This window comes from Theropithecus gelada, chromosome 1 (genome assembly GCF_003255815.1).
Source record: "Theropithecus gelada isolate Dixy chromosome 1, Tgel_1.0, whole genome shotgun sequence".
Lineage (NCBI taxonomy): Eukaryota > Metazoa > Chordata > Mammalia > Primates > Cercopithecidae > Theropithecus > Theropithecus gelada.
The window spans coordinates 70,180,481-70,192,854 of record NC_037668.1 but is presented as its reverse complement, the minus strand read 5'-3'; the positions used below and the strand labels follow the sequence as shown (position 1 = coordinate 70,192,854).

Below are 12,374 nucleotides of genomic sequence, written 5' to 3'. Positions count from 1 at the left end.
CTACCCCTAAGTTTCCCACTTCCAATCTGGTCCCTATGTAATCCATCCCCCTACTGTTGCTAGAGTAATTTTTCTAAAACATGAATCAGATCATGTTAACTGCCCTCTTAAAATGATTTAGTGATTCTCTAGATCTTTTATAACAAAATCAATAATTCATATATTCAAAAATATTTTTATGCCTTTAGCATAATCCAGGAACATCAAGCATAGCCCAGGTGTCAAATCCAAACGCCTTGGTTTAGCATATGGTTTCACCATGACGTGGTTCCTGAAAATATCTCCAGCCAGGTCAGGCACAGTGGCTCAAGCCTGTAATCCTAGCACTTTGGGAGGCCAAGACGGGCGGATCACGAGGTCAGGAGATTGAGACCATCCTGGCTAATATGGTGAAACCCCGTCTCTACTAAAAAATACAAAAAACTAGCCGGGCGAGGTGGCGGGCGCCTGTAGTCCCAGCTACTCGGGAGGCTGAGGCAGGAGAATGGCGTAAACTCAGGAGACGAAGCTTGCAGTGAGCCGAGATCCGGCCACTGCACTCCAGCCTGGGCGACAGAGCAAGACTCCGTCTCAAAAAAAAAAAAAAAAAAAAAAAGAAAAGAAAATATCTCCAGCCACATTTCTTCTTAGCATTCACTCATGTGAACTAGTATGTATTATCGACTCTGTTCCCTTTGCCAGGAATGCCTTTCCCAGCTTCTTAATCTAGCTAGCACCTTTCAAAACACAACTCAATACAATCTCCTTTGGAAGCCTTTTCTGGTCACCCTCCCCATTATGTCTATCCCATCACCTCCCCTGAATTTTCCTAGTGTTCTCTGCTTTCCCTTAGCACAGGACTATCCACACTGAACTACAACCACTGGCTTATCTCTTTCCTTCATAGTTTACAGATTTATTTCAAGTTCAGATTAAGTCTAATTTGAAGAATGTGGGATGAATAGGATTCATGTACAAACTGAGGCTTACTGGTAGTCCAAATCATTAACATGCTAGGGAAAATTGTATAGGAACTTCTGCATTATAATGACATCGTTCTCCTATTATCAATCATCATGAGCTAATTTATATTGCAAAACCCCATGGCCTGTAATCCCAGCACTTTGGGAAGCCAAGGCAAGCGGATCATGAGGTCAAGAGATCAAGACCATCCTGGCCAACATGGTGAAACCCCGTCTTTACTAAAAATACAAAAATTAGCCAGGCATGGTGGCGTGCATCTGTAGTCCTAGCTACTGGGGAGGCTGAGGCAGGAGAATTCCCTGAAGCCGGGAGGCAGAGGTTGCAGTGAGCCAAGATTGTGCCACCGCGCTCCAGCCTAGGTGAGTGAGACTCTGTCTCAAAAAAACAAAAAAACAAAACAAAGAAAAACACATGTTGGCAGAAGGACATACAGCATCTTATGTTCCTTGCAGTGTGGCAGATTAGAACCCTTGAACAACCTTCCTACTGAGAATTACCAGAAATGCTGGAAGAAATTTTCCAGAAGCTTTGTAGAGGAAAAAAAAAAAAAGTTGGAATTAAAGAAAACTCTTAAAATGCAACCATTATGCAAACAAAAATATAATATAAACTTTAACTCATCAGAAGAAAATTCAGTCTACCTAGCAGAAAGCAACAAAGGAAAAAATGAGGGTACAATACATATGTAACATGTCCTATGATTAACTCAATTTTCTCTGTACCTGAGGCAAAAAAAACCCTAACAAACAAACAAAAAAACTGCCATCTTGTAAAAGGAATTTCTAAAGGGAAAAAGGAAAATGATCCCGAATGGAATATCTGAGATGCAAGGAAAAATGCTGAGGTAAAGAAAATAATAAATGTGTGGTAAATATAATCACTGACCATATATAATAATATGTATAATAATAGCACCTAATATTTTAATCTTTTTTTTTTTTGAGATAGAGTTTCACTCTTGTTGCCCAGGCTGGAGTACAATGGCACGATCTCCACTCACCACAACCTCTGCCTCCCAGGTTCAAGCGATTCTCCTGCCTCAGCCTCCCAAGTAGCTGGGATTACAGGCATGCACCACCACGCCAGGCTAATTTTGTATTTTTAGTAGAGACAGGGTTTTTCCATGTTGGTCAAGCTGGTCTCATACTCACCACCTCCGGTGATCCACCCGCCTCAGCCTCCCAAAGAGCTGGGATTATAGGTGTAAGCCACTACGCCCGGCCTAATAGCACCTAAGTGTGTAGTTACACAAATATAGAATATTCTAAAGGGGTTCTATCTGTATTTTCCTTTGAAGTTTTGAAGTACTTAATATTTTCTAAGTCCTTAATATGCTAGTGAAGGAGTTAAAAATATACCACTCTGGTGTATTGACTATTTTGAGTTAAACACACTTGAAAAACAGCAGGTGCAAGATCATTCTGATCTTCCTTCTATTTCTTAAAAGCAGGAGATGAAATTCCCATGTTGAAAAATGCCCTCCCTTTGCTAGAAGGAAAGCAACACTCTTATAATTAAGGATGGGAAGTTGAGGCCAAGAGAATTCTGTACAGACCTTGTTAAAGTAACTCTTTTATCTTTTCAGCCTTTCCATATATTTAGTTGCTTTTTCACAACTTACTATTATCTGTCCAACTCAGTATATGAGAGATTGATTCTAATTGCTTCTTTGGGTCTTCATTTCCATTTATTTCCAATTTAAATATGTTTGTATGCTTTTCTCCTGTTAATCTGTCTTATATCAACTTAATTCTCAGGCCCAGTTGGGGGAAAAAAAAAAAAAAAAAAACAACCTAAAGAGGAAGAGGTAAAGTTTTGCCTCCCCTAAACTAGGCTCCCCTAAGCCAGGTACTGTGAGAAACACAAATCACTAAAACTAGGACATGATCTCTACTCCAGAGGAGCTGACACAGATTATAATATAGAGTGGAAAGTGCTGTAATAAACACTAAAAAAAAAAAAAATACCCTGCACTCTCACACACATTTCAGACTATTTCAGAACACATACGTTTTAAAAAGACAGGTAGAAAATACACCTGAAACATTAGAAGTATCATACTTTTCTTGGGGTAGAAGATATAATTTTTTCCTTCTTTATACTTGTATGCATTTCTCAAATTTTATATAATATGTTAATTTCTAGAATTAGGGAAGAAGTTTTAAAATGATGTTCCCACAAAAGGAAAAACAGCTCTGTTTGAGTTGGAGCTCTTTAAACTCATGTCTAAGCTATTTATTTTCCTTTTCATCATAACCATGAGAAAATGCTTCTCTTCCCTCTGTTAGGATACAAATATAGTTTGCATAATTTTCCACCTAAAAAAAACACATTTTCTTACATTTAGTCCATGGCTCATATTTTAATCCACATTAAAAGTCCAGGAAGTGAAAGAGCAATTAAGAGATCACCATTCTATCATGACTATAACCTGAGAAATCAACGGAAAACTCAGCTTTCCTCAAGTGTTGGCATCTGGCTCTAAACTTCTTTCCAGCTGTCTTACATTATCATACACTATGTTTCCCATAGGTATGATGATACGTAGCCACAAATTTCTGGGACAGCCCTAATCTCTAATATTTTTTTCTATCAACATACCAGGTTTCAAATCAAGTCTCCCTATCTGTGGTTTAGGAAATATGGTCATGATATCCATGAACAGAGAAGAATCTACATAATAAGTAGGTTTATACTGCTATGCTGAAACTGATGGCTAAGATGATTAAATGTTAACAGGAGATTACATTAAAACAAATTATTGGGTATTCTTTGAAAATAGTTTCCAGTTAATAAAACGGCTTCACAAAAAGCTACTTTTATGTGCATAGTAACAGGTAGAAAGCTAACATGCTCCAGGCACTACATTAAGGACATCAAATATTTAATTGTCACCACAACCACATGGGACTATTATTCTCCCACTTGGGAAGTGAAGCAGCAGGCTTCGAGAGGCTAAGAGACTTGCCTTATCACATAGGGAATAAGGAGAGGAGCTAGAATTCATACTCTGATGGGTAGAAACCAGAGACTGAGCTCTAACTATGCCAAAGTGCTTAGAAGTAGACTATCAAAATAACTGAATTGCATTTTGGTGAATTCTTTGGAAGCCTATAGGAAAACTCCTCAAAATATGTATAAAAAGTTGAATCATATAGAAGAAACATAGGAATCACAGTCCAACTTTATCACTTCCTGGCAAACTTTAGTTTCCTCTTTAAAATGGCAGGAACAATATCCATTTCTAATGATAATAGCTATCATTTATTGAACACTTGCTAGATGCCAAGTACGTGGGTAATTTATACACGCTAACCTGTATAAATCTCACAAATCCCTTTGAAGATGCTATTAATATCTCCATCTTACAGACAGAAATTTCAAGCTCAAAGCAGTTGAGTTACTTGCCCAGGGTTAAACAGAAAGATAATGCTAAAGGCAATTTTTCACCCCCATCTGCCTAATGTTAAAGTTCACACTCTATGAGGCTATACCACTTTTCATTCTAAAGGAGCTGCATTCTTCTTTAGAATTTGGAAATTGAATTGTCCTTTAAGAATTAAATTTAAAAAATTACCTGTGTGAGCTGTGAAAACATAGCAGAGTGATTCCCAGGCAACCTGAGATAATTCATTAGTTCATTTAAAGAAAGTATGTAGAAAGTATGTTGATCAGTATTGGAAACATCCAAAAGAGTAACAATACGGTCAAAAAATAGCTTTATCTACTCCTCTAAGCACTAGGTGCCTGGTCCTAGGATATGAAGTCCAGAAATAAGGGTAGATATAGATAGCCCTATCATGGAAACCTGACTATCTCAGCCAATGCTATAAAAATTTACAATCATGGCCGGGCGCGGTGGCTCACGCCTGTAATCCCAGCACTTTGGGAGGCTGAGGCGGGCGGATCACGAGGTCAGGAGATGGAGACCATCCTGGCTAACACAGTGAAACTCCGTCTCTACTAAAAATACAAAAATTAGCCAGGCGTGGTGGCGGGCGCCTGTAGTCCCAGCTACTTGGGAGGCTGAGGCAGGAGAATGGCGTGAACCCGGGAGGCCGTGCTTGCAGTGAGCAGAGATCACACCACTGCACTCCAGCCTGGGCAACAGAGCAAGACTCCGTCTCAAAAAAAAAAAAAAAAATTAGAATCATTTGTTCACCAAGTAAACATCTAATTAAAAGTTGGCTTCCCACATAATGTGTCTGTAAGAGAATACATCAGCCACCAAAAATACATGTTTAGTTCCTCTGGCAATTATATTTCTTATTGTCAATTAAAAAGGAGGTGTCTCATCTCTACAACTTTGGTTGATACAAGTCCACCTTTGAGAAGCAGATTCACTGATACTATGCTGACATTAGTTTCTAAGCCTTCAAAGAAAAGAGTCACCTAAGCTACCTGGAGCAGTCCTGTTTAGATGTTCAACCAGTTATCACTGGGCAACATCCTATACATGTAGTCTTAATGGAAACCAATACAGACTGTTGCCATGTTTCATTAAAAAAAAAAGTCTACACGTGGGTGCTTTTCCAACTATACAGTGATAGCCAAACATTAGTTCTAAATATGTCAATTTAATGAAGGGCAATGAACAAAATCACAGGCGTCTTTAAAATTCTATACTATTAGTTCTTACTTCTTTTGTTTTGTTCATGTGCTTCACTACAAGCTCTTCTACATCTCTGGTAGCGGTCCTCAGCCTGTCTTCACTGTGCTGGCTGGAATAAGCACCAAACAGAGTTGTTCTTCTGTATTAGCAACGGGATCGATTTCTTCTTTTTCAAGATGGTGAAGTATGTCTTCTAACTGAACTTTTCCCTTGATAGAAGAAATAAGCATATGTGTATGTACACACACACACACACACACACAACTGAGGATGCAAGATATCTATGTAGGTGCCACCTTAGGCTCCTTATTAGAGTACTAGTCTTTAGGGTACTAGTGATAGAAAGCTAGTAAGCCACCTGATCCTTCATCACACTTACATATGTGTGTGTATATACAGCTTGGAAAATCTAAGATATTTCTAAAGAACAAAATACAGCTGGCAATATACATACAAAGCTGCTATGTGAGGAAAATTGAAAGCAGGAATAAATAAGTCTATGTATATATGACTAGAGTCAGACTCTCTACAATGCATATATTACTTTTCCTACTGTTATCTAGTTATGAGCACTTAAATGAAATAGCTGCTAATACCGAAAAATTTAAGCTTTGAACAACTGTATATCTTCTAAAATAACAAATGACATATTTAATGAAAATTATGTACAATGGAAAGAAAAACTTTTTCTGTCTGTTCTGAAGTTTGCAACTTTTATCTGAAGTCTCCCAAAGGGCTCTTGTTTCTTTTTTAAAGTCCAAAGAAGTCTTTGTTCCTTTTATTGCATATTTAGAAATAAAAGGACTCCTCTGGAAGCTAGAGAGGCCCCAATTCTATACTATCCAGGATTGATTTTACTCACAGAATATGTCTTATAATTTATGTTGGCTTCTCATTAATTCAGTTCTCTTCTGCAACTTCTTGATCTAAGTCTACTATCGATATTGTCTTTAATTTTTTTAGGTTGCAAGTAATCACGACATAACAGTTTGCACTATGACAGTATATGAAAGATAAATATCTGCTGATTGATGAAGTGATATCTGTGTTACTAGAACCATTAACTATTTTTTTTTTTTTTGAGATGGAGTCTAGCTCTGTTGCCCAGGCTGGAGTGCAGTGGTATGATCTCAGCTCACTGCAACCTCTGCCTCCAGGGTTCAAGCGATTCTCCTGCCTCAGCCTCCTGAGTAGCTGGGATTACAGGTGTGCACCACCATGCCTGGCTAATTTTTGTATTTTTAGTAGAGACAAGCTTTCACCATGTTGGTCAGGCTGGTCTCAAACTCCTGACCTCAAGTGATTAGAACCACTAACTATTAATAGGACTTGCTGTTCTAATCAAATACAACTTTTAACGAAGTTAATCTGACCCAAATTGCAGTGACAGACATAACTGTTATTGTGCTTCAGTCCACATAAATATACTATTTTGCTTTTTAAAAAGCAAAACCATATCTTTATTATTTTTCTCCTTGATTGCCAAGCTTTCTAGAGTCTTACCATTTCCACATCAACAGTATTTTTAGACCATACATGGTTTTAATTATCAGCTGATACTCATACTGATGAAAAAGAATGCAAGTCCGAATCCTGCACCTCTGTGGGTCCTCCTCATGACATATACTAAAAATTTTCTTTTGTTCCCCCAACCTTCTTCACCTGGTCCCCACTCATATCTTCCCCCTTCTGCCTACCAGGCCTCTGAGCATCATAGTTACTTGTGGTTTTAGTCCTGGGTAGCAGAGAGCCCAAGATACTAAGAATACATAGCATCCTATGAGGACTATTTGGCAATATGCAAAAATGCTTCTGTGATAGTGCTAAGAGGAAAAGCAGAATGCAAAAGTATTATTATAACTATGTGAACACCAGAGACACAAAGAAAAGACTGGAAGCAAATACCTCAAAGTGCTAAAAGCAGTTGTGATAAACTGATGAGGTGATTAGAAAATAAATGCTTAAATTATTAGAAGTCCTGTACTGTGGTTGCTTGCCCAACAGCATAATCCCCATGCTGTAGGGGTGGAGTAGGGGAGTCTTAGATTGGAGGATATTGAAAGGAAAAATGGATTAGGGATATTGGAAAAACCTTTGGATCCGATCCTTGCTGATCAGGAGGACACTATAGGCTTCAGGTCAATACTCAAGTGCACAAATCACCCATGCTCCATCACTTGACCATCCTCCCAAAGCCAGTCATCTTTATTCACCATTTTCTAGCTGCCCATCTTCATGGCTACACCTAAGTCCTTATGAACAGCCTGAACTAATGTTGAAACCCTGCCATCCTAAATTCCATGTGTCTCCCTCTGACACCTTCTGTGCCTCTTCCCCTCTTTTTCTTAATTGTTGTAAATATACGTAACTTAAAATTTACCATTTTAACCATTTTTAACTGTACAATTCCATGGGATGAAGTACAATCACCATGTTGTCTAACCATCACCACTGTCATTTTCAGAAAGTTTTCATCATCCCAAACAGAAACTCTACACCTATTAAACAGTAACTTCTCATTCCCCTCTTTCCAGCTCTCAGAATCTCTATTCTACTTTCTGTCTCTATAAACCTGCCTATTTTATATCACTCATAGAAGTGGAATCATACAATATTTGTCCTTTTGTATTGGCTTATTTCACGCAGCATAATGTCTTCAAGGTTAATCCATGTTGTATCACTAATCATAATTTCATTTATTTTTAAGACTGAATAATATTCCGTTGTATGTACATAGCACATTTTATTTATACATTCACCTGTTGATGGACATTGGGGTTGTTTCCACCTTTCAACTATTGTGAATGATGCTGCTATGAACACCGGTGTTTAAAAGTATCTGAGTCCCTGTTTTCAATTCTTTGAGGTATACACATAAGAGTGGAATTGTTAGATATATAATTCTGTGTTTAACTTTTTTTTTTGAGGAACTGTCCTACTGTCTTCTACTGTAGCTGCACCATTTTACGTTCCTGCCAGCAATGCAGAAGGTCTTAATATCTTCACATCCTTGTCAACACTTACTTTGGGTTACTTTTTTAAAAAAATAGTCATCCTAATGGGTGTGAAGCAGTTGCTCTCTTAAACTAAAGGAATTCTACAATTACAATAATACCTCCAGTCTCTGGACCATTACATCCTCTCTCAAACTACCAGATACTCTTTGGCTTCACTTGTTTGCCCCTCAAGCCTAAACCCAACTGTTGATCATTTCAGTCCTTCACCAACATTCCCAGTTATCTTATCCCTTTGTCCCACCTTCCTTGCAAATCTCAGCCCTGGAAAAGTTCATGCATTTGACTATTCTCCACCTATTTTAGGTTGCTGAGTGCTGGTAGAGAACAAAATCAAGCATGCAAACTTGAACCATTACAAATTCATGGCCTCTGGTCTGAGCCAAGCTTCTCAACCACTGGGTCATTAATGAGTTGCTAGTTTCTGTTACTATTTCACTCAGCAACTATTCGAAACTTTCACCTCTCCATCAAACTGAATATCTCACCTCTCCCCTCACTCTTGACAAATGACCTTGTCTCCCAGAGAACTAGTAAAACTAAGGTCATCATAAAACTGTCAGTTGCTTCTCCTCACCAACATACCAACCTTCATCTTTACCAATCTTGTCCTCTTTCCCTTCTCAGTGGAAGAGCTTCCTATCCTCCTGATCAAGGTTAATCCCGTTACCCGTATTCTAGGCCCCATCCCATACTGCTTCCTTAGGGAAGCATTTTCTCTTCTGTATGTTCCTTATCTCCTTCTCTACTGTTCTCTTGTCCTCAGCTCAAGACATCTCTGGTCTTAAAGATACAAAAAATAACCTTTCTTTAGCCCCACCATATACCTCTCTAGCTACATCCTCTTTTGGACAATTTGTCTCCCACACTCCTATATTGTGGCTTCTGTGTTTGGCTTCCACACTCCCACATTTGCTGCATTTTGCCTTCTGCTCTCACCATTGTACTCAAATTATCAGTCAACAATGAACTCAAAATGCCACATCCATAGCTCACTACAGTTTCAAACTCCTGGGCTTTAGTGATCCTCCCGTCTCAGTCTCATGAGGAGCTAGGACTACAGGAGTGTGCCACCATGCCCATCTTGTTTATTAAATTATTTTTTGTAGAAACAAGGGTCTTGGTATGTTGCCCAGGCTGGAATTGAACACCTGGGCTCAAGTGATCCTCCCATTTCAGCCTCTCAAAGTACTGGGATTACAGGTGTGAGCCACTGTGTCTGGCCCTGTTTTTGTTTGTTTTAACATATGATCTCTTTGCCGTACCTCTTCATTCCTCCCCTGAAAGTTTATTTTTTATTATTCTGTTGTGATGTCACTTTGTCCTGTTTTGACTCGTATGTCTCTAGCCTTTCCTTCTCAGTATTCTTCCTGGCTTCCTCCTCTTCCATCCCTTCAAATGCTGCCATTTCCAAGAACCCTGCCTTTAGCTCTCCACCCTTCTCACTACCATGTCATTAACAGCTTGGGCACAACAGTCTAACATACCTTGGCTCAAACCTTGGCTTTGCTACTTTGTAATTGTGTGACTTACACAAGTCAGGTAACCTCTTTAAATTTTTATTCTGTGTGTAGAGTAAGTGTAATAGTATTGCCTACCTCACTGGGTTGTTTGGAAGATTAAATAAGAATCTCTCTCTGCTATGCTCCAGATCAATCTAGAAGGAGTGGCAAGAAACAGAAACACATTGAAGTTGGAATACAGGTGAGGGTAGCAGAGACTGCTGGTGTCCTTTAATATTTACTATTCCCTTCTTCCACAGAAATAAGACATTTAGTGCTTTGACTGATCACAAGGCTGACTTCCTTACTGATAGATATGGTCAGGTGACCAAGTTCTGACCAATGGGTGTAAATGGAATTATGTGCTGCTTCCAGAAACTGTCCTTAAGGAACATGATACCCCCTTTCTTTCTCCTTCCTCCTTTCTACTAGCTGGAATTCAGACAAGATAGCTGAAGCCTGAGCAGCCATCCTGGGCACCATTAGCTGGAAACCATATGCCATGGATGCTGTAATATCAGGAGAGAAGAAACCTGGGTCTCTGACCATTTCAGGGTGCTGCTCTACCAGTTATAGATTGCTTTCTTCTTGACTTCTATGTGGGAGGAATACATTTCTTTCTTTTTCAGTGCATTATTTTGGGCTTTCTGTCCCTCACACAACCAGCCAATCCCAACTACTATATGAGGGTTATTGAGTGGATGAGGTACAAGGACATACGCTGGAAACTACATGTGGCTACACAGGAGTTGGATACGGAACTACACAGCCATTAATGGTCTCTCCTGACCCATGAGGTCTTTTGTCTCTGAGCTTCCCTGTGAGTGTGCTCCTCTTGCTTCTCTACAGAGGTGAACTTCCTCTGCTTGCTCATCAGCAAGGCTGAAAACAGCTATTCAAGTCCTTAGCCTACGTGACTTTTTAGATTAAGTCATTTCTATCTTTGTATCTCTTAGTTCAAATTTTTGAAAGAGACAATTGTTTGTTGCTCACTGAATAGGCTGTGCCTGCCTCTTCAAAGTTACCTGTATTTTCCCCATTCAGTCAGCTGTACATGGAATAACGTTGAAAGTAGGGGTACAAATATGGCCTCTGAGGGCCTACTCTTTAAGCAAGATTTGGCAGAGAAATGCAAGTTCCAGAGAAGAAGCTATAAGCTAGGAGAGCAATATAAAATGAGTCTACGGTTTAAGACCAATGCATTCCAGTTGTCTAGTGAACAATTCAGCTTGAATAACCCATTCATCTTTTCCTCCTATATTTCATAGTTAAAATCACTGTCAACAGTTTCCCAAGCCAGAAACCCAGGATTCATCCTTGACCCTCCTTCCTATTCATTCTACTCTGGTATGCAATCAGTCACTGAATTTGCAGTACTTCTTTCATCATTTTCTAATTCATCCTCTCTGTGTCTACTGCCTTAGGCTTGCCTCACTATTGGTTCAGTTTAGTGTAATAGCGTCCTTAACTGATGTTCCTGCTGCCAGGTGGCCCCCATCCAATCTGTTCTCAGCAAAACTCCACACTGATCCTCCCGAATGCAAATCACTTGCTGCTTAACCTTCTTGTCGCTTTCAGGTAGAGTTCAAACCCTTTAGCTTGGGACCAGATATTCTTCGCAATCTGGTTCCTCCCAGTCTCTCTAGCCTTGTCTTCTGCCATGCCTTGACATTAGCCATTCATGTCAGTATACTTATTGGTCCCCATCATGCTGCTTATATTTCCACAAATTTTGACATTCAAGTCACTCTGCCTGGAATGGTGCTGTGAGATCCCCAAACAAACATTTTCCCAGTGGATTTATTGAGACTTGATGATTAACTTTCAAATTCTGGTAAACTAGATCTTGAAGTAATAAAACTAAATTATAAATGCTCTGATATCTAAACTGTACCTAAAATTGCCCACACAACAAAGTACATAAGAATAATATTCTTGGCTGGGCACGGTGGCTTACGTCTGTAATCCCAGCACTTTGGGAGGCCGAGGTGGGTGGATCACCTGAGGTCAGGAGTTCAAGACCAGCCTGGCCAACATGGTGAAACCCCGTCTCTACTAAAAAAACAAAAATTAGCCGGGCATGGTGGCATGTGCCTGTAATCCCAGCTACCCAGGAGGCTGAGGCAGGAGAATCGCTGGAACCCGGGAAGCAGAGGCTGCAGTGAGCCGAGATCTTGCCACTGCACTCCAGCCTGGGCAACACAGCAAGGTTCCATCTAAAAAAAAAAAAAAAAAAAAAAAAAAAAAAAAAAAAAAAATTAAAAAAAAAAAACAAAAAAAAAT

General features: G+C 39.4%; 2 protein-coding genes across 2 annotated transcripts in view; both read right to left on the bottom strand.

Moving 5' to 3' along the window:
- Positions 1 to 12,374, bottom strand: part of LOC112626224 (coiled-coil domain-containing protein 30-like) — a 38,296-nt gene that overhangs the window by 22,515 nt on the left and 3,407 nt on the right. The window lies entirely within an intron of this gene.
- PPCS (phosphopantothenoylcysteine synthetase) overlaps positions 5,530 to 12,374 on the bottom strand; it is a 34,020-nt gene continuing 27,175 nt past the window's right edge. Inside the window, exon 3 of the mRNA XM_025382687.1 lies at positions 5,530 to 5,784. Coding sequence (XP_025238472.1) covers positions 5,662 to 5,784 — 123 coding nt within the window. The 3' untranslated portion in view covers positions 5,530 to 5,661. The remainder of the gene's footprint in view (positions 5,785 to 12,374) is intronic.